Source organism: Balaenoptera physalus, assembly GCF_965194825.1.
Source record: "Balaenoptera physalus genome assembly, chromosome: 2".
NCBI lineage: Eukaryota > Metazoa > Chordata > Mammalia > Artiodactyla > Balaenopteridae > Balaenoptera > Balaenoptera physalus.
Window position 1 is genome coordinate 138465524 of NC_138883.1, and position 22883 is coordinate 138488406.

The 22883-nt window shown below is 41.6% G+C and overlaps 1 protein-coding gene across 14 annotated transcripts in view; it reads left to right on the plus strand.

Moving 5' to 3' along the window:
• Positions 1 to 22883, plus strand: part of AKAP13 (A-kinase anchoring protein 13) — a 342407-nt gene that overhangs the window by 295361 nt on the left and 24163 nt on the right. For 10 of the 14 annotated variants that reach the window (XM_082449034.1, XM_082449027.1, XM_082449028.1 and 7 more), the window contains 6 exons: positions 12039 to 12106; positions 14279 to 14345; positions 17770 to 17905; positions 19303 to 19415; positions 19999 to 20151; positions 20774 to 21024. In XM_082449034.1, the coding sequence (XP_082305160.1) occupies positions 12039 to 12106; positions 14279 to 14345; positions 17770 to 17905; positions 19303 to 19415; positions 19999 to 20151; positions 20774 to 21024 (788 nt within the window). The remainder of the gene's footprint in view (positions 1 to 12038; positions 12107 to 14278; positions 14346 to 17769; positions 17906 to 19302; positions 19416 to 19998; positions 20152 to 20773; positions 21025 to 22883) is intronic. The other 4 variants (XM_082449035.1, XM_082449033.1, XM_082449026.1 and 1 more) reach the window with 2 other exon arrangements.

A 22883-nucleotide genomic window follows, 5' to 3' on the forward strand; every position in this document is an offset into this window, starting at 1 on the left:
GGGCAGGTTTCCTTGCTGCTTCTGCAGGGCCAGTAGTAGGTGAACTTTTTCCAGGCCCTTCAGCATGGCTGTTACAGTCTTTAGTTTAAAGCTGTTGGCTTTATTTAGGGGTCTCAGTTCCAGCTCCCACTGTGTGCCCTGAGACCGCATATCCTGTCCCCAGTTGAGGGGATGCTCTCTACCGCTCAGAGTACTATGCAACCAAGGGGTAGGTTTGAAAAATAACTGAATAAAACTTCAAGAATGAAAGTAGTTCTTGAAGAACCTTCATGGAGATTTTCACATACTTCAGTGTTCTGTGTCCTCAGTGGATTGTTCTGATTTATATTTATTATGTATATAAAAGAGAAAATGGCTTCCACTCTGTCCTCTGCTTCAGTGGGGGAGAGCTGGGTGAATATTCTAGGAGATCTTGATGACTTCAAACTGGATTTATTTTTTACATTTAACTACCAGAAAGTATGCATTTGAGTTTCTTAAGTTATTCAGCAAAGATCAGTTGCCTGAACTCTGCAAGACACTGTGGTTCATTCAAAAGCAGTTCATCAACAAATATTCATTGAGCAGCTGAATGTGCCAGGCACCTTTCTCTTACTCTTTTTTCTCAAAACTGAATATATTTGACATGTAACATTGTGTAAACTTAAAGAATGCAAAGCGTTAATTTGATGCATTTATATATTGTAATCTGATTGCCATTGTAGCCATATTTAGCACCTCTATCACATCACATGATGATCCTTTCTTTTTAGTGGTTGGAATATATAATTAGAGGCACCTTTCTCAAGTTGCTTATTACACAGTGGCTTATAAGAAGAGTTCTCGGGGCTTCCCTGGTGGCGCAGTGGTTAAGAATCTGCCCGCCAATGCAGGGGACACGGGTTCGAGCCCTGGTCCGGGAAGATCCCACATGCCGCGGAGCAACTGAGCCCGTGCGCCACAACTACTGAGCCTGTGCTCTAGAGCCCGTGAGCAACAACTACTGAAGCCCGTGCACCTAGGGCCCATGCTCTGCAACAAGAGAAGCCACTGCAGTGAGAAGCCTGCGCACCACAATGAAGAGTAGCCCGTTCGCCGCAACTAGAGAAAGCCCACGCGTAGCAAAGACCCAACGCAGCCAAAAATAAATAAATTAAAGAAAGAAAGAAGGGTTCTCAAGGTATAATCCTTGGTACTTACTCATTGCAGCATTATTCATATTGTGGAAAATTTTAAAGGAACTAAATATCCAACAGTAAAATATAATATATTCATCAGGTGGAATATTAGGCCAATAGTAAAAATAGAATAGATCAAAGGTCGGCAGGCTTTTTCTGTGAAGGAACTGGTAGTAAGTACATTAGGCTCTGCAGACTATTGGGTGTCTGTGGTGACTACCCTACCCAGCTCTTGCAGCACAAAAGCAGCCATAGACAAGGCACAAATGTGAATGTGACTATGTTCCAATAAGTCCGTATTTACAAAACAGACGTGGGCTGACTTCGGCCCCCAGGCCACGGTTTGCCAGCCACTGGGATAGCTCTGCAGGTACAGACAGATTTCCAAGACATTTTGATAACTTGAGAGGCAATAAATAGAACTGTATGTATGATCCCAATTTATAGAAAGCCAAGAAGTAAGCAGTAATTGTTTACGTAGATGTATGAGAATATCTAAAAGGATATACACCAAACTGTTAACAATTTGAAAAAGAGGATAGGAGAGGAGAGATTGAAGGGGACTAAGTTTTTATTTTATACTTTTGTGTTGTTTGAATTTTTTAAGACTGTACTTAAATATTGTTTCTCTGAGTAAAAAAAAATGTAAACATCAGATCACTGGTAGTTTCAAAGGTTTTTCTGGTTGTCAGCTGGTCTCTGATGAAAGAGCAAAATATGTTGATGTTGAATGAAGAACTTAATGACAAAGAGCAAAATGATCTCTGGAAAGCAGTCAGCCTGACAGAAGACCTACGGAGAGTTGCTCTGTATAGCACCAGCATGAATAAGAAGCAGTATCATTGATTCCACCAACTCTCAGTTCTGAGTTGTGAAGTGAAATATTATCAGAAGCTTTAGGGACAAAAGAGAGAGAAAATCTTGTTTGAGGACCCAAAGAATCCTTCTCTTTGTGCTATAGAGGACCGTAGGTTTGTGGTTATAGTGAGTGGATGACTCTTTCCATGACTAGCTCCAGGTAACTTTTCAATTTAAATGCAGGCTGGAAAAAGTTGTCTAATGCATGTCAGTGTATGAAACATCTTATCATTGTCACTGATTTTTGAGTATACATTATTTCCAGGTTAAAAGAGTTGAATTATACTCTCCTTGACTGTATCGTTAGTCTGTGTTAGACTACAGTGACTACTGGACCTGCAACTGACATGTGATTGATTTGTCAGGTAGCAAAAATACCCACTATGATGTAGGAGAACACACCTCTTTTAACCAGGCATCCTAAACCCAGTTTTGTTTTCTTCATACCTTTTCCTGTGAAACATAAATAGAAAGTCTCTTATTGGACTCACTTCGTGATGAAATACAGCTAGGGCACCTCAGACTGTTGAACTGCTTTATGCTGTCAGTATAGCTTGTGGCAGAACTCCCCCTGGAGAGGACACCTGGGATACGTTTTGGAAACTTCTATGGCCCAAGGATACCAGAGCAACCCATGGAGAATCACTTGTGTGGGGTCTGGTACTGATGAGGAGAAAACAGACTTAAGAGGTTTGAGGGCTTCCCTGGTGGCACAGTGGTTAAGAATCCGCCTGCCAATGCAAGGGACACGGGTTCAAGCCCTGGTCCAGGAAGATCCCACATGCCGCGGAGCAACTAAGCCCGTGCGCCACAGCTGCTGAGCCCGCGCGCCTAGAGCCCGTGCTCCGCAACAAGAGGAGGCACCGCAATGAGAAGCCCGCACACCGCAACGAAGAGTAGCCCCCACTCGCCGCAACTAGAGAAAAGCCCACACGCAGCAACAAAGAACCAACGCAGCAAAAAATAAAATATATTAAATAAATTTAAAACAAAAAAAGAGGTTTGAGACTTGTAGACTAAAGTTCTGAGCCACGCATCTGTGTAGTAATTAAATAGTTTGGTAGATAGGACAGTGGTTTTCAGAATGCTTTTTGTGGAACAGGTGTTTTGGAAGTTCCAGATTTTTGGATTTAAACTAATTTAAAACTCACTTAAAAATATACATGCTCAAAAGTGTAACCAAATTTTAACATCAGCATATTAACTTTAGCTGTCAGTCTACCTACTTGTTTGGATTTTTCCTTCCATCTCGAATTAATTGAAGAATGTAATATAATTGCAAGGCAAGCCGTTTTTTTTAACTGCTAATATTTGTACCAGCTTATCTATGAAAATGAAGATATTCTCTATGTTATGTATGCAAAACTAAATACAGACGTAAATTAGATGCTGAGGTAGTTAAGTGAATTCCAAGTATAATATGCACCTGATTTCTCATTTTTGGATCCATCAAAACAACTTCATTGTCTCTTTTATTGACTTCAAAAGTAAATGTTAAAATTATAGTTCAAATATCTATACTAAATATTTTACATATTTGATAGCACACAATATAACAATATTTTATTTAAGACTTTTTAAAAGTAGAAAATCAGTAAAATAGGTCGACTACTAGTTTTATGCCAACAGTGTTTATAATAAGTAGGATGGGGGTTTTTTGGTTTAATTTGTCATTTTTAATGTTAAGTCACCTCAGGTGTCTATTTCTTTTGGAAGCAGATTATTTCATGGAGTCCAGTGTGTCATCACAAGAGTCTTTTCTGTTTGGAGAGGAAGTATCGTCATCATGTCCTCTGCCAGCGGTTCTTTGATTTATGGAAATCACTTGATCAAACTGAAAATGTCACAGATTATCTTAGTTCTACCCGCTTAGCAAAACAAGGAAGAAAAGTTAATGTTTTTCAGTTTAAACTGAAAGAATCAAGGGACTTCCGTGGTGGTCCAGTGGTTAAGACTCTGTGCTTCCAGTGCAGGGGATGTGGGTTCAATCCCTGGTCGGGGAACTAAGATCCCACATGCCGTGTGGTGTGGCCAAAAAAAGTTTTTTTAAATAAAATTTAAAATAAATAAATAAACTGAAAGAATCAGACGGCAAAAAGGAACTGTTTGATAGGGCCTGATTATTACCCTACTATGCACCTAAGGTGCAAAAATACATTTTTAGTTTAAATACCACCCCACCTCAGAATCTTAGGGGCTACCTATCTCAACTATACCTTTGCAGTCCGCTCCAGAGGTAATGTTGAAATAAGCTCGACATTTAGTGGTGGCATTAAGGTCTGTATGTTGACAGGGTGCTGCTGCCTGCCACTTATAAAAAGAGGGAAAAAAATCAAGGCTTGAAAGCAAAGGAACAACATGTAGTCATCTTCCCAAAGGAACAAAAGTAATGGGCTGGTTCTCTCCAGCTTCCTGAAGAACAGTGCCTGCAGTGCATGTTTGTGTGTGTGAAGCACCATCTGTAACCTTGGCAGGAAGTGGAAAATATGAGTAATTTGGGGACTCAGATTCTCTTTTCCCCCCTCCCTCCATCCCCTCTCATGTCCAGGATCTTCCCAGGGGTCTCTGGAAACATAGCATCCCTCCAGTTCATTTAACTCCCAGGAAACCCTTGTGCTCTTAGCTTCCCTTTTTTGGTTTAACATTAACCCTGTTTGCTGACCCTGGAGCCTCAGACCCCAAGTTGCTGCTCAGTCAGTTTTGACTCGTGGTTTAGAGAGATCAGCCGCATGGTTCGTCACGGTTAAGTGTGACGATGGTTGATGTTGATCTTCGCCCGTCTTTCAGATGTTTTTATTCACTTTAATATATCTTTTTGCATTCAGATATTAAGAGATTCAGCAGGATAGAATTTTTAAAACAAATCAGCATCTCTTGACCCCAGTAGAACACACCTGGACCGGTCTGAAGTCATAGTCATGGTGAAAGCTGAGTCTCTTAGGTGGAAATGGTCGAGATCACAGATGTTAGAAATAGCAAGGAGCAGGAGCGAAGCCTCCCTGTGGTTCCTCTGCAGTCTGCTCCTGGAAAACAAACAAATGGTGAGCGCAGGGACTGAAGCCCCGTGTCGGGACTACTTCAAAGTAATTTAATTTATGAGAAACTTGACAGGGTTGTGTGTGTTGTTTGTTTTTTTTTTTAAACTCAGCCAAAACTCTACTCTTATTTTAGGATTTCAGTGACTTGAGTGGAGAAAGGAGAAGAGCGTCTTTCCAGTTCTTACTTCTTGTAGTTATGTAAAGCTTTCCTTGAATAATCAGCTGTTCTTTCCAGCTGCCACAAATAATTTGGTCTTTGGAATGCTTGGTGTGGAGTCTTTCAGAGTATGGAATCCGTTCTGTTCGGGGTTTTTTGGATCTTGCCAGTGGTTCTGTTTTGTTTGCTTTAAACAGATGTAAAATGACATTGAGATTATTGTGGATTTATTTTCTGTTGTGTTAGCAGCTTCTGAGTACTTTTGTGGTAGGTTGGTTCTCTTGATTAAAAAAATAAACAAGTAGACCAGCTGCAATCTAAGTAGGAAACATAAGAGTTTAGAATGTGTGTGATGGTTGGATTCAGCTTTAGATTTTATCCAGGAAGACAGCTCTCTAGATAGGCAGTTTTCTCGTATTTAGAATTCATTGCTTAGATAGTAAAATACATATAACTGATTAAGGAAAAGAAGTTCGTTTATGGAAAAGGAAGGTGAAAGAGCCGAAGCAATAAAGTCAATTCTTATCCAAACAGAGCACTTTCATTTTGGGTTTTGTTTGTTTGTTTACCAGTGTTCTTCTGAAAACTGCTGCTAGGTGAGCACTTCAGCTAAGATGATTTGGCTCATTTGTGGCTTTCCTCTTGTCCTGTACATCAGCATTGTGGTTATTACACCAACTACCAAGAATATCTTACAAGGCTTTTGTATCTACACTCTATCAGTCCAGACCAGGCAGTGTCTCACACTCCCCAAAGAATTTAAACAAGAAGTTGTGGAAATAATTTTGGAGCGTGTATTTCTAAATTGTTGGTATTTAAATGTTTTTTTGTTTTTGTTGTTTTGTTTGAGTTTTCTTGGTTAGGGTTGACACAGTAGGAAGAAGTTGCACCTTTCTCTCCTTAAAGTTAAAAAATTTGCCAACCTTTATCCTTAAGAAGGGTCAGAGAATTTTCCCCAGATGGGTTTTGCTGCTCAGACCTGTCTCTAGGAGGAACTCTTCAGCACATCGCCCACTGGACTGAAGTGGCAGAAGAGCCCTTCCTTCAGGTCCCCAACACAACTCAAGGTGAATCCTTCCCTTAACAGGGAGGCCTGGAATATGCCATGCTGTAATTTCAATTTGGCATGGCCACTCCTCTTACCCTTCCTAATGCTGATTTTCTTAAACCAGTCTCTCTTAAGGGGTTGTTTGATTTTTCTGCTGAAAGAGAGTGTATAGTATATTACAGTTCACCAAAGATCTGGTGGCAGAGGTTAACAAAAATGCAGCAACAGATAGATGATAGCTCCCAGTCATGTGGGTTTTCCTTCATATCCTTTTGTTTGATGCCTCCTTGTAGCAAGAAGTTGAAGGCTGGGCTGTTTGCTTTTAAGTTCAGAGGAGTCTAATTAAGGGTCAGCTCTGTTGCCATAAACCACTGTGCCAAGACCTTTATGAAGAACTTTAAAGAATGAAAGTATATTGCTTACTGCTATCAGGAAATCTTTTTGAAAAATAAATAAAAGGCCAAATAATTCTTTGATCTCCCTAACAACATGGTATAGTTTGTGGCAGAGAGCTTGAAAGTGTATTAGATTTGTCTTTGATTCTTAAGTTCTCAGTAATTGTCTGTTTTCCAAAACAGAGGTTTTTAACCACACCGACTTTGGCTGATGTCAGTGGGGCCGGAGTTTCTAAATCACCCACGTATACCTCTAAAACCATTGCCATGAACTGAGTCCAGGACAGCCTGGTAACAAGTAGAGTGGTTTGCAAGTAGGTACTTGAGTAAGTTAAGCAGACATCCATGCAAACTGTTTATCTCTAAGACTTGTGACCATGTTAATAAAGCATATTAAAATTTTCAGCTGGGTTGTGGGTTTGGGGACATGTCTCAGTTAACTAAAGTGAATTTGTGTGAAAAGTTGTTTACCAGAAGTGCATTTTAACTATTACTTCTGCTTTTATGATTCATCAATTGCAGTTGTCTTTTAAATCTCAAACACTGGCCTGAGAACTTGAATATTGCTAAAATCTGTTTAAAAGTGATTGTACCTTTCCCATTGTTTAATTCTCTATAGGGTGATGGAACTGATGGGGAGGAAAGGAACTCCGGAAGAATGCAACTTGAGAGCAAGTTCTGTCCACGGTGTACTAGTTGGTCATTTTTGTAGATCAGAATTAGTGGCAAGTTCTCAAGCAAATCCACCACCCTGTGTTGCCCATTCATGCCTAAAATACCGATTTTCATTACAGCAAAGGAGAAAATGCTGTTTTTTAACTGGAATATAAGATAATAAAATCTAGTTGAAAATTGTTTTATATTTGTTTTAAAAGATAAGCAAATGCAGGGAACTTTGAAGGAATTAGAATTTGGGTTTTAAAAAAGAACACACTAATATAAAATAGTACATGGATAACATAACCAACACCTATGTGCCCATTACTCAAGATAAAAAAAAAAAGTAACGTTTTGTCATATTACTTTAGATTATTTTTCAGTTTTGAAGAAATAAACCATTATAGTTAAGGTTGAATTCCCCTGTTGCCCTGCCTAATCCCATTCCTCTTCCTTCCTCCCCAAGACAAACACTATCATGAATTCAGTGTGTATGTAGCCAATGTTTTATAACTATCATATATAAACAATATTAAAAAATTTTTTTTTTGTTTTTAGTTTATATAAGTGGTACCATACAGTATATCTCATTCTGTAACTTGCTTTATTCTCCTCAGCATCATATTTGGGGGATCCAGACAGGATATTGAAACACGTGGATCTAGATTATTGACTTCTAACTCTTATATGGTATTTCATTTTTGAATATATCAAATCTGTTCCACTGCTAAGTCATTTGGGTTATTTCCAATTTCTGTCTGTTACAAACAGTGCCACAGGGAACATCCTTAATTGTACTTGTGTGTATCACCAGGCTATATACCAAGAAGGGAATTGCTAATTCATAAAGTGAGCACGTTTTTACCTTTACTAGATGTTGCCAAGTTACTTTCCAAAATGTATGTACCGTCCATTGGCAGATGATGCGAGCTCCTGCATCACCATATCCTCACCAGTACCTAGAACTGGCAGACTTTTATTTTGGCCAATCTGGTTGGACGTGAAATGATATTTCTATGTTGTTTGAGCTGGCATTTCTCTAACTTCTAGAGAGCTTGAGCACCATGTTGTGTTTTTTGTGAATTGCCTGTTCATAGTCTTTGTATTGTTTTTCTGTTTGGTTCTTTGTCTTACTGTTTTATGAGGAGTTTTAAACAGTTTTAAGATGGTGTTGTTGGATGTGGCACTACCTTTAATTCCATTTCGAAATATGTGCTTTTCTTTGTCCATGATATGAATTCATTCGTTTTCCTCATATTCTTATCACCCATGTTTTAAAGTATATTTTGTTTAAGTAAAATGGAGTGAAGAAGAGGTTCTCCTAGGGTACCTAGGCAAGACACAAGAGAGGGTAAGGAAGAATGGGATTAAAGAAGATGTATGTGAAAGACAGAGGGAAAAGATGGGGAGGGGAGCTGGAAAGCCTGTGCATGAGAAAGACATGATGGATCGACAAGACCACTCCGTGGTCCCAGGCATCTGTGTAGCAGGGGAGGGGAGACATGTACCCTGAGTAAGGATAGTGGGGCCGATGGAGGGGAAACATGTTCTGTCTCACTAGAAGATGAATATACATGTTTGCCTCAACTACTTTGTTATACTTTGTGCTGTGGGTCTAGCAGCTTGGAGCTCTACCTGCCCACCCGTCTCCCTCCTTCAGACATCTAGTGCTTACTGTGGGCCGGAGGCTGGGGGTAGGGATATAAAATTTAGAAAGACAGAGTTAGACTCCCTCCAGGAGTTTTCTCTCCAGTGGAAGAGTGTGGCCATCACAGTTCAGTACCATGACAGAGGCAAGCATGGAATACCAGAAGCATAGAGGTGGGGAGTCTTATCTTCCCTGCGAGAGTCAGAGAAGACTTCAGAGAGCTGACTCCTGCCAACCTAGTCAGGGAAGGAAGAGAGGGAAAGGGACACAAGTACAGGAAACAGTTTGTTCAGAGCTCAGAGGTGTGACAACAGGGCAAGGGGCTAGAAATGTACACAGCACATGATGGGCTATGTCAAGCTAAGTAAGAAGTTTGGGCTTTATCCTAAAGATGATGGGTAGGCATTAAAAAAGTTTCTGAGAAGTGAGAGGCAAAAAGTTTTGAATACAAATCAATAAAGACGAACGATCCAGCCCACCTGTTGCCTCTTTGACCCTTTCTGGAAGACCATTGGCTAGTGGGGCTTAAAGTCTTTAGCCAAAGTTCACCAAGTCTAGATCCTGGAATATGAGTTACATTGCCTGATGTATATAGAAGGGCATAACAGCATTGGCATCTCAGAGTTATGTGGATTTCTATTTGTGATTCTGCTTTTTTCTCTGAGTAGTAAGATGATTTCTTTATCAAAATGTATCCTTATTTTCAAGTAGCAGAGAACTAGACAATTTAATGAGGGCCAGTGGTTTCCGGTTCCTGAGAAAAATATCCTCAAAATGTTTCCTTTTGCTGATTAGAATGAGTCACTCCCCAGGGGTCTCGTTCTGCAGAGCCTTCCTTGTGCCCAGAAAGGGATGTTGCTGAGAAACCCTGGCATTAATATTCAATAATACATAACCCTTTTATAACTGCTGACTTCTGGAACAGTTTCACGACTTATGTGGAAATGGTCATGATCACAAACAGTAGAAATTGCAGGGAGCGTAGCATCCATGTAGCTCCCTTGCAGTCTTCCTCCTGGAGAAGAAAACAATGGAAATAAGAATAGAGCTGTGACTGAGATAAAACCTTCCAGGTTTTTTCCTCTTGTTGATTCCCTGAGTGAGCCTTTCCCAGGAGAGTCTCTCCTCATGCTGCCGTTGGTAAATGGATGGCTCTTCTGATTGTTTAACATCAGAAAAATGACCAGACTGTGAATTTCACTTGGGGTGGAGCTAGAAGAGCTTAGCTAGATAGAAGGCTTGGTAGGCTTGAGAGTAAAAGGCCCAGAATACTTCACCCCACCCCACTTCCAGACAAGTTCCCACTCTGGGCCATCCTGTCAACAAAAGTAGAGTTGCTCCCTATCGCCTCTTTTATGGAAATAGCTTCAGCCAAGATTCCTCCAGTTGGAACTTTCCCTAACCATGCCCTGAAGGATGGGTCTGTCCTAGTGATAATTCAGATGACTAAGTTGAAAACTCTTCTGCAACATGAACCTTATAGAACAATCTAGTGGATTTACTTGGAAAATTATCTCTTTCTTCAAGAGATGTAGCATAAGGAGTCTTATAGGATCACAGAGAAAAGGAACTTGGAGGAAAATGTGGTACTTCCTTTCATTTTATAGGTCTGAGGAAACTGAGACCTATAGAGAAGGAACTTGCATAGGGTAACATTAACTAATCAGGAGAGCCAGGACCTAAATCACATTTAGTGTGATGGTGGTTCTTCTAGTACTCCTTTTAGTGTTGATAAGATATTTGACATACCGTAATCTAGGTTGTGTCAGGGCCCTTGGCGTTTGGATAAATAGACATAAGATCTCAAACAGACGTTTGAGTAGGTGGCATGAGCCAGGCATTATGCTGGGGAGACCTAGTTAAGGATTCGGCAGTAGATGAAGGGACCCTGCCCTAGAGGAGCGCTCAGTGGAGGAGAAAACCATAAGATGATCCAACGCATTGTGACTGGTGGTGTTAGGGAAGAGACCTGTGAACCGAGTAGGCATTGAGGAAGGAATGGGGAAAAGCCTCTGGGGGCTGGGGTTCTGGCAGTCTCCATTCTAGTATCCTCGTAATCCGTACGTGGGAACCAGGAGAGCATCCTGGCCCATGATTCGTGGGTTAGCATAGGCAGGACCCGTGGTGCTTCCTGACTCAGCGTGTGGAGCGTTGCCTGCTGGGTGGTATCTGTTGATTTTCTCAGGCAGTCCTTCCCTGGAGAGATGCTCGTCATGGGGTGTCCCCACAGACAGCTCTCTTATTTGTTTTACTTCACCTCTGGCCTCCTGGCGCAGTTCTGTTTTATGACTTTATGGCAGCAGTACAAGCTGATGATGACCCTTGTGAGGCACAGAGGGAGGGGTTTTTACATCAGTGGCCCTTGTGGGCCAAGGAGTGAGAAATAAGAGTTGAAATAAAATCGTGTCCTTGGAGGATTATGGGCTGTGCTTCATCTTGCGGGAAATCTCTGTTCATCATTCAGGAAGCCTCCCACTTTCTCTTGAGTCAGGGCTCCCAGAGGTGCTTTAGGGTGGTTCTGATGACCTTTCTTCTGCGGCTCTTGACTCACTCGGGGTGTTGCAAAAAGTTCAGGGTAGTTAGGTTTCCAAGTCAAAGGACATCAACAGGTAGATTTTCAGATTCACATTCCACCTTTGACACAGCCATACAGATTTCACAGCCCCTGTTAAGGGGCTGTATTTATGTGTTATTTGTGGGTGTTATTAAACGTATATGTAAATGTCTATATGTATATGTAAATGTATATCATTTATGTATTATTTGTGACTTAGACTTACATATTGACGGCAGATGCTTTCAGTTTTAGTTTTGTAGCCTCTCAGCTTCCTGCCCGAGAAGTTTCAGATTTCTAGTTTTTATTAATCGGAAATCACATCTGCTCTTGTTTCTCCTCCTCCAAATGGCATCGCATGCCTGCTTCCTAGAAGAGGGCTGCAATCTGTAATTTCGGCTAGTCACATTCTGACGTGTGAGTGACTTCACCTGGCAGTCTGTCGGTTGCTGTGGCAGTGGAAAATCAGTCTGGGGGATCTGTTTGCTGTGTATTAATGTCACCTGGGGTTTTGCTCTCTTTTCAGATTGTAGTGCTTTTGTCCACAAAGGCTGTAGAGAAAGTCTGGCCTCCTGTGCAAAGGTCAAAATGAAGGTAAGACATTTTTGACTAAACCAATAAAATCTTCAGAGTTGGGAGATTTGGGGTTGTAGTTTTTGTTTGTTTTCATCATTTGGTACCTACTTTGAGACTAAAATAACCAAAAATGATTTTTCTCTTCTTAACACACTCGGGAATTTGTGGCTTTTGGAAGGTAAAATGCTTTCAGAACTTCTCCATGTTAAATGCACATTTCTCTGTGATTTTAATCTGTGTCGCCGTTGAAGTGGTTTTCTGCTTAACTGTGTCTGCAGACCTACTCTGCCTTTCACACGCCTGGCTTCCTTCTTCAGGACCATGAGGGCAGCAGGTGGAAATCAGGGGCTCTGACACGCTGATGGGCTGGGGAGTGTCAGGGTTAAACGGGCCTGTCTGGCAGCACTTTTCTCCACAGGCTCGTGTGGATCACATGACAGGAGCAGGAAGTGTATGATGGTACATGCTCTGAGTATGCAGCTGTGTGATAACAGGCACTGCATATCAGAGCCCTTAAAGAAAGAGTACGGGGCTGGGGGCAGATGGGCGTTTAGGTGGCCTCTGTGGTTTTCAGTGTTGTAGTCACTCATAAATGTCTTTGTTCCTTGTCAGAAGAGTGCTCTCCAGCTCCGTCTACACAAATGCTCAGCATGCTGTGTGCTTCCAGTAACCAAACGCATTTATCTAGTGCAGTGGCCTCAAACTGGAGTGTGCGTTAGAATCACCTCGGGGGCTTGTTATAAGATGACACTGGGCCCCACTCCCAGAGTTTCCGATTTGGCGGGTGGGGAGGGGCCAGGAACTTGCCTTTCTAATAAGTTCCCAGGTGATGCTAATGCTGCTAGTTCGAGGACCACACTTTGAGAAGCACTGAACTAGTGTAAAGATGACAGACTTCTGTACCCCAGGTCTTATTCAGTCCATGGGCATAAATCTTCTTTGGCTCATGGAGTAATTTTTTTTTTATTTGAGTTAGCGTATTTATTGAAAAATCGTATTTCACACCAATTTGGATTTCTGATTTCTCCTGAGGAAATAAATGGAGAGATCTCACAGCCCTGGTATTTCCCCTTACCCAGCATTCCCAATTCCCACCTTGCTCTTTTTCTTTTTTTCCATAGTACTTATCACCTTCTTAGGGTCTATTTAACACACTGTATTTATTATATTACATTTACTTTTTATGATCTGTACCTTCCCCCCACTAGACTGTAAGCACCAAACTTGCCACGCAGCCTGAAGTCAGGAGTGTTTGATCCATTAATAGCTCCTAAGCACGTAGAACAGTATCTGGCCTGTAGTTCCTTAAATGTTGGAGAGGTGGGTGGTGGGTGATAATCTACTGGGGCTGAGTGGCTGCTGCCTCCTCTAGACAAGATGTACAAGCCCCAGACTGCCACTACCCCCTCCTCCAACTCGCCTCTGTCCTTTGTTCCCTGCCTGACCCCACAGGCATTTGAGTTTGTGATCTCTGGTAAGACTGCCGTTACTGTGAATGTGCTATAGAGAAGGAGAATGATAGGGATACAGCATATCCCATAGAAAAGAATGTAACCTGAAAGGGGGAGTTCCATTTTAAATGGACCCTTTTTCACTAATGATTTATCTCAGACTAATTGCTTCAGTCTGTAATTTGTTACACAGTGTCTCTGTTCCATGCTACAACAAAAGTCTTAAAATTAGCACTTTGCCTAAGAATTATTTAACACCTTATAAATGCGAGTCACTGGAGAAATAGAAACAAAAAGGGCACAGATGCCGCTCTTAAGGAACCAGCATTCTGGTGGGGAAGATGGACAAGCAGGCGATGACCATAAATAAGGAAAAAACTAGGCGGGGGCGCGTGCAGGATTCTAAGGGGTGCCAGTCGCTGCCTCGGGTGAGGAGAAGAAAGAAGCTAACAGATGGCTCTGCCAAGGAGGGATTATCTTGAAGTAGAAGAGTGCCGTGCCTGTGAAGGTGAAAAGAGCCTTCCAGGCAGAAGAGACAGCATTTGCAGGATCAGAGTGCTTGGCGGGCCCAGAGGAGAGCCGGAGTGGGTGGCTGTCGCTAGGGCTAGGATGCTGAGGACCATCGGCAGGAACAGAGCGGGGAGGTAGGAGCAGCTGGCTTCCTGCTCTAGGCCTCTTGAAACTTGACAGAAGATAAATTGTAAATGCAGTGCTCACTCAGACTTTCTTTTCCTTTCAGCAGCCCAAAGGGAGCCTTCAGGCACACGACACATCTTCGCTGCCCACAGTCATTATGAGAAACAAGTGTAAGTAGCTCAGCCCACCTCTCATGATTCCTTTTCGCCTCTCTGGTTCAGGACTTACCCATACTTCTGTAGTATTTATTTGTTATTCTTAAGCAAGATTTGAATACCTATTTTGAATACTTAGAGAAGGCTGCAGTTTCATTGACCAAAAGCTTAACATTCTACCATCAAACTCTCTGGAAGGTTCTAGAATAGTGTGTGTCTTAGCTTAAAAGGCAGCACCTTAGCCCTGTGTGTCTTGAAATTTCTCTTGTGTGAGTCGACAGTGAAACTTGCTTTTAGCAGCGTTACAGTTGCGTCAGATGAGATCTTGCTTATTAAACTTCTTGACAAACTGTGAAGTTATGAAAATAGTTCTTTTTTTCCGAAGGACTTCAGTGGTACACAAATTGGGTAAATCACACCTCTCCCATTCACATCAACCTGTCTTCTCCAGTCTGTGCAAAGCTTCACTTTGATTTTACTTAATATTTTCCCCTTTTCATTCTTCATTCCCTATCTCATTCCTTTCCCCTCCTCAGCACGCACTGCAGTATATTTAATGTAAACCTCTCTAATCTGCCGTATCTTTAGACATATGTGTACCTCTGGAAATGTCTCTTATGATTTTGTGCATTAAATTTAAATTAGATGATATGACTTGCTTATCCATTCTGCTGGGGTTTTTTCCACTCAATATGGTTTTGAGATCTATGCGTGTTACTATATGTAAGCTATTGTTTCAGATCGCTGTATGGTGTTCTTTCATAAATATATACCACATTTTAATTATCAGTTCCCCCAAAGATGGTTGTCTGAGTTGTTTCCAACTCCTGCCATAAAGATGCAGTCATGAATATCACCTAAATTTGCTCTTTGGGAACCCATGGGAAACTTACCTTCAGGCCGTGTTTTTCAAAGTGTAGATCCTGGATCAATTAGAAGTGCCAATTCTTGGGCCCTACCCAGACCTACTACATCAGAGATTCCAGAGGCGGAGCTCAGTGATCTGTGTTTCAGTAGATGCTGCAGGTGATGGTGACGCACACACTCGAGCTTGAGGACCACTGCCCTGTGCCCCACTGCTCTGCGTGCTTCCAGATGGCTCCGGAATGGCTGTAGAGACTGTGCCACCAGGAGGGTGTGGAGTCCCTTTAGAGAGAAGTCCAGTTATTGCCCATCTTTGCATGTAGATTCCTAGAAGAAAAGTTGTGCCAGACCGTCACCCACTTTAACCAATGATCCAACCCATTCCAACACCTTTTACAAGTCTAATCTTCCTTAAACTTTTGTTCTGTGACATTATCCCTTATTTCAGAAACCATTTTTTTCTTTCAAATCAGATAAAATAGCATTTTTCCAAAAAATACCTATTCTGTCTGACCCCCACATGTATTCTTATTCCTGTCTTACCTGTTTTATTCCTGAGGTAACGTAGCGCTAAGAGTACAGATTGTGGATTCAAGTTGTATGGGTTTGAGTCCCAGCATCCCACTTAACAGCCGCGTAACCTCGGACATTTACTAAATCCCCTATTCCTCGTTTTCCTCCTCTGTGAAAAGATGGTAATAGTATCAGCAGGTGGTCATCGGGTTTAAGTGAGATCACACCAGTGAAGTACTTGGTGGTTAGGCCTCCTTCAGTGTTTGCTTCACCACTACCATCACCATCACAAATAAGGATGCTGAGGCTCAGAGAGTAGTTAGCAACTTCCCTGAGTGGAGTGGATTGGCTTCAACAAGGGAAAGTTGTTTTCACCCCGCTCTGCTGCCTTTTAGATGCAGGTTGTTCTTTCAGATTTTCAGGGCTCTGCATGACATGACTTCGTTCTGCTTCTCCGGCCGTTTCACTGATCCCTTATATACACCCCTCTACTTACTTCCTCTTCTGCTTGTTACCTCCCTTTCACATTAATAGAGTGTTTCTGCCTTCTTTCATACGGTTCTCCTCTTCAGAATGTCCTCTTTTTCTGTTGACTTACCCACATCCTACTGTTCTTCAAGAACCGGTGTTTCTTCCTCCATCAGATTTTATCTGCTCAGCAGCTTCCCTTCTGAGACACTGAGGATGTGCTCCAGGCTCTTGAACACTTGAGCATGTTCTCTTCCCTGCCAGTTGCCCTTCTTCCCTGTTGGTGTGGGACCCACATCTCCTAGTTTCCTGTGTGCTTCCTGCAGGAAGGGTCTGGTCGTGTTGTAGGGTAGCATGTTTCTGGTGTTTATTATATCACCACCTTCTAAATCGAATTTGAATTGGAAATTAATGGTTTTATTAATTGTATTAAGTCAGAAACATCCTGTAATACTGTGAAGCCGTAACAGCTGCCCCAGTCTTACTTCCTTCAGCTCCTCATGCTCCTGGGGATGGACAGATAATGCAGCAGTTTAGTTAGCTACCGAGGAAAAACAGTTTGTTACCCAGATGGCAGTGTGACGACTTTAGCATGAAATTAGAGCCCCAGTTTCCTCTTTGGTCAAGTTCAAGAGAAATATGCAGTATGAGGACAAATTAGCTATGTGACATCAAACACATGTTGCATTTTCCTCATCTGTAAATTAAAGGAATTGGTCAAAACCTGTGTTCTCAGACATTGTACAGAAGGATCGCTTGGGGAGCTGGTAAACGTGTAGACTCCCAGGTCCCACCCGCACAGAACAAGGAGGGCTGGGAATTTGCATATCTAACCAGCCCCTCACACGTTTCTTGGTAGGTCCTCCCAAAGAACACCAGCCTCAGTTACCTCTGAGGCTCCTTTTATCCTTAAAACTCTTTCGGTCTCCTTTTCTCTTACTTTGAATTAGTTTAAATTTTTAAATATATGATACTTTCACACGATTCTTTATCCTCGTCGCCTCATTTCCATCACACCCCACGGGTAAACCACTTTTCTTAGTTTTATATTTATCTTCCTTAAGTTTCTTTATTAAAATAAAGCAAATACCAATTTGGATTATTAATTATGGTTTTAAAACATAAAAGGTGGGTCTGTTGCGCTCTTTATTCTGCACCTTGATTTTTCCCCCTTAGTATGTTATCTGCAGATCTGTGTCAGTTCATGGAGAGAGTCCTCATTTTTTTTTAAAGCTTCATAGTATTCACATGTAGGCTGTACCATGATTTATTAACTGATCTTCTTCTGATACTCATTTTGCTTTTACCAAACTTTGCATTGAATAACTTTGGACATATGTCATTTCAAATAGAAACAAGTAAATCTTGTAGAATAAACATATCCTAAATGGAATTACTGGATCAAAGATATAGGCATTTACAGTTTCAACAGCTAATGCCAAGTTGTCCTGCATAAGAGTGTTTGTGCCTATTTACACTCCCAGGGTAAATCTCTTTTAAAGCAGTTTGCTTCTATTTGGCATTCATCCGGTGAGTCAGTGCTGGTGGGCATGTGTCGGTGATACTTCATTTGGTGTCCTTTCATTCTTTACAGCCTCCCAGCCCAAGGAGCGCCCTCGGTCCGCAGTCCTCCTGGCCGATGAAACCACTGCCGCCCCCATGTTTGTTAACAGACGGTCCCAGCAGAGTGTGTCGCTCTCCAAAAGTGTCTCCATTCAGAACATTGCTGGGTGAGTGGGGATGTAAAGCTAGCACAGTTGACATCTAGGTGACAGAGCATAATAATGTATACCATTTGACAAAAAGATTGTTTTAGAAAGAAGTGTATAACGTAATGGGTTAGCGCTACAGATGAGTGGGGTGAGGATTACACTTTGATGCACCATCATGATCGCCATTTTGTAGCAAGGATCCCCTCTAAACACCATTTTTAGGCCAGTTGTCCTCTGCTTTTATACATGATCAGCCCTGCTTTTAAAGAACCTGCCTTCTAAAAGGATGATTTTCAGATCAAAATAAGAAGTGGGACTAGGAAAAAAGATTTAATTCTGAATGTTTGGTTTCAATCACTTGTATTTTCATATGTCACACTTTTCTGTTGGTCAGATGAACCTGGGGGGAGGGGGTAGCTTTTTTTTTTTTTTTTTTAAACTCGCCTCTTGACTCTTAAGTCATGGGAGTGAATAATGGGCCGGGTACTACAGTAGGTTCCCCGTCCCTCATCTGCACTGAGTTCCTTTTGTGGTCCCTCCAGAAGTTGCTGTGGCCCCTGATTGTTCAGGCCTCGGCTGTCTGTGGTTAGCACAGGGCCGATTATGATGTTGCTGGCTGTTTGGGGTAAGATGCCTGCCTTCCCATCCAGTAAAGAAGTCATCTCAAATATAGGACTCAAAACATCTCTTGCAGCTCTCTTAACCTAGGCTGGAGGAAAATTCCCAACTGAAGGATGCAAATCTCCTTTTGTCTGTGTTTCCTAACCTCTGTGCTGGCTACTGTTTCCTCCTCCTTAAAAAAAAAAAGTTTCAGGTATTTTTATATTGTTTTGTCTTTCTGTTGTCATTAACCAAAGGCTTTCTTTTCAAAGTTCTTATGTTATCCAAATGAGTTTATATTATGACTTCTAAAAGTTGGCCTTTAAATAAAATTTAGTTTTAAATGACTCTGGCTTACTTTTGCGTTGTACCACAAACATCTACTGGGTGCCTGATGTGCTAGCTGGTGAGTTGGGGTCAAGAAAAGTTCAAAGAATATGGTTTAATATAAGTGCTTGGTCTATAGTTATTTAGGGAACACAGGGGAAAAGTGTAGTGGTTAGACATGAGTTTCAAACAAAAATTTCTTGTATAATGTGTATGCAGTTTGAAGGAGGAGCATTCTCCTTGCTACCTATCGTTTAAAAAAACCCAAGGCTCAAAAAGTTCATGCTTGCAGTGATGTTAAATGCCTCCAACCTTCCTTAATAGTTTGTGTTGCATATTGCTGGGTACCTGGCATAAGTAATTTGTCTTCCATCATTGTAGTACTTGCAGCCAGCTGTCATTTTATAATTTTTCAGATCTTCACTTAAGACCGGAAACTATGGCTTCTCAGAATGTATCTGACAGTATGTGTTTCCTTTTGCCCCCAGAGTTGGCAATGATGAGAACATATCAAACACCTGGAAATTCCTGTCTCATTCAACAGACTCACTAAATAAAATCAGCAAGGTCAATGAGTCAACAGAGTCCCTTACTGATGAGGGTAAGCAGAAGCCACGGCGTGTATTGTGTGCGTCTGCAGAGACTTTGTGCCATCTCCTAGAATGCAAGCACTAACGCATCTCCTGCCTCTTCCTTACTCCTGTGAAACTTCTCTAAACTGTCTGTAAAGCATCACATGCTTTAAAATGAGTGGTAAACCCACTTATCCTGTTGTTAGATGGTTGTCCACTGAAGGATGTCATTGATTTTAATGTGGTCAGACTCTGGTACAAACGCTTCTTCTTCCCCTAGACTTTCGTACACATTCAGTTCTAGCTCTTTTGGCACAGTTGTAAGCCTACTCTCTTAAACAAGTAAAGTCACCAGGACCCTGATCATGTCTTAATCATCTTTGATTTATGTGACGTTTATCACCCTTAACCGAAGTCTTGAATATATAGAGTGTGTCACTCCGGAACAGAAAATGATCTTTTCTAGTAGAATATATATTCTATGAACGTCCCTGTGTTAGTGTAGAGTGTTTATGTCTCATGAAATTATCACCCTGAGGAACGTCCAGCAGAGGTTTTTTTTTAGAGGTCACAGACGCAGGATTCTGATACTGATTTTTTTTGTATTTTGAGGAGTAGGTACAGACATGAATGAAGGGCAGCTAATGGGAGACTTTGAGCTTGAGTCCAAACAGCTGGAAGCAGAGTCCTGGAGTCAGATAGTGGACAGCAAGTTTCTGAAACAGCAGAAGAAAGATGTGGTCAAACGGCAAGAAGTGATTTATGGTGAGACTCTTCATGTGCTGTGCTAATATTTGATTTGCATTGTCTGGCATTGTTTATTAGGGGATTTATTGGGCTATGTCAAGTCAATTTTCAAGTATGTAGCATCTCAAAGATTTTCTTTTGAAAACTTTGAGGTATAAAGACATCTTATTTCTATCCTTTTCTCTCTCTGTAAAATTATATTCTTTACTTTTATTGGACATTTTATTTAATATGAGTGCTTATTTATGCGATAGTCCTAAAAAGAGATCTCTTGTGACAGTACAGTTTAATTCCTCAGCTACAGTAGAAACTAGACTAAACACAAGTCATTTCTGGGAAATAGGAACGTAGTAAATCATGAAAGGTCTTGAATCCCAATGAAGACCACTTTGGAAACCACCACTTAAGAGTGATGGAATCCAGTACACCTGTCAGAAAATAGTGTGAGGTCCCATGAAAAAATCGAGGAATAGGATGAAAACACTTTAGGGAAAAGACAGCTGTTGACTCAGTTTTAAAGTTTAAATTGGGCCGTAAATAGCCTTAAGACAAAATTGGGCTCTTAGTAGCAGCAGACACACTTTGCAGGAGAATCCTCGAGGAGAGCATTCCTGACCACTGAGCCTTGTCCCTCCCCCAGAGCTGATGCAGACGGAGTTCCACCACCTCCGCACACTCAAGATCATGAGCGACGTGTACAGCCGGGGCATGACGGCCGACCTGCTCTTCGAGCAGCAGATGGTGGAGAAGCTCTTCCCCTGTTTGGATGAGCTGATCAGTATCCACAGCCAGTTCTTACAGAGGATCCTGGAGCGGAAGAAGGACTCTCTGGTGGATAAAAGTGAAAAGAACTTTCTCATCAAGAGGATTGGGGATGTGCTTGTGCACCAGGTGAGCAGCGGGAGGGCCCCTGGCGCCTCTCATACGCACTGGGGGCCCCGTAGCCGTGCGTTCACATCCTGGCTGTCCTGCTCACGATCTCTGTGAGCTTAGGCAAGTGATTGCATCGCTCCGACCCTCAGTTTCTTTTTCTGTAATTGAGGACAGTAGATTTTCTCTTTTAATGCTATTTTAAAATTTAAAAGATAATGTATATATAAAGTACCCAGCATACATGGTAGACATGCAGTAAAAGCCAGTTTTTCTTCCTCAGAGTCTGTACCAACATCAGAGATACTATAGTTTAAGAGATCAAAAAATATTTGTTGGAAGTCTCAACTTCAACCTGTGACTCAAATCAAAAGGCTCATTTATCTAAAAACCACCTGAGACTAAAAACTTGACTAAGAAACCATCTGTAAAATAATTCATAAAATATTTCTTGCTAATATTTTCGTCAAGGTGTGGTATGGTTTCAATCCTATGTCTAAAGCAATTTAGCTAAAAATTGTTTTGATACTTTCAGATGTCTGTGTCATAAGCAGTTTCTAAATGTTTCTTTTTTAAAACATTCTTTTTGAAAGAAGAATAATGCTAGTATAACCTTTATAGGCAGAGGGTCATTGCATCACATCTGACTAGCTCTTTCTCACCGGCAAGTCTCTGCCTCATTGTGGAAGCAGAGGCTTACTTGCTGGAACATTTGCCTGAGAATTGGAAATATTGTCCTTTCGTTGTATTCTTGAGTCTGTACCCCTCGCCCTATTAATTCATTGGTGCCTTCATTCATTCATTTTGCAAGTATTTACTGGGGATTTACTCAATACCATGTGGAAGCACAAAGGTAAATATAGTGTAGACCTCTGCTTCATGGAATTCATGTTCTAGGAGTGAAGGATAGGCATGTCGTGAAGTAAATGCAGATGCAGTGTAGTGAATGCGTTCACACTGGTGGTCAGGGCCTCAAAGTGGGCACGGTCAGCTCTGCAAGTGAGGACCCTTCCTCCCCAAACATCCCCCTCCTGTCATTTTCCATGTTTCTCCCTCTGCTCCTCCTCCCCACCCTCAGACCTGCACTGGTACTTCCTCTGACCTTGTAGCTCCTTGTATTTGTGCATGTCCTCTAGTAAGATGTTAGCCCCGTGGTGTCCATTTGTTCGTTCTGAGCGCCAGTGCTAGAATCACCCTTTTAGAGCACTTGCTTTGTGATGGGAGCCGATCACTTAAAAATCTCTCTGCCTCAGCTTCTCTGTTGGTAAAGGAGAAAAGGAAAGGCTACTCTGAACGTTTTTTCAAGTTTTGGGGTAAGGATCAAGTTGTGTTGCCTCCAGAGATTGTTAGTCCAGTGGGAATTGATGCTTAGCACGTGTCTTGTGGACCACATAGAGAAACTCAGCGGGTACCCCACAGTGAACGTAGCTTCAGATGAACCGTTGAGATTGCACACGCTTGGGAATGATGTAAGGGCCATGCAGAATTGTTAGGCCTGCTGGCCTGAGGTAAGTAGGATAAACAGATTCCCTAGGTAATGACGGCCGTTTCTGATGTCTTTCTAACTTATCAGGATGACTTTTTTGAGACTGCTACCTCATGAAAGACTTCTAGTGAGTCTCTCTGTTTTATTACTGGGTTATGACAAATGGGAGTTAAAACACATCTTGCATTTCTTATGTGCACAGTACATAGATATTTCTGTGTTTATTATTTTTTAAATATATGTAAGAGCTTTATTGAAATATTATTCATATGCCCTGTGATCCACCCATTTGAAGTACACAGTTCAGTGGTTTTCAGTATATCCGTGGAGCTGTGCAGCCATCACCACGGTCAGTTGTAGAACATTTTTATCATCATCACCCCCACCAACTTCC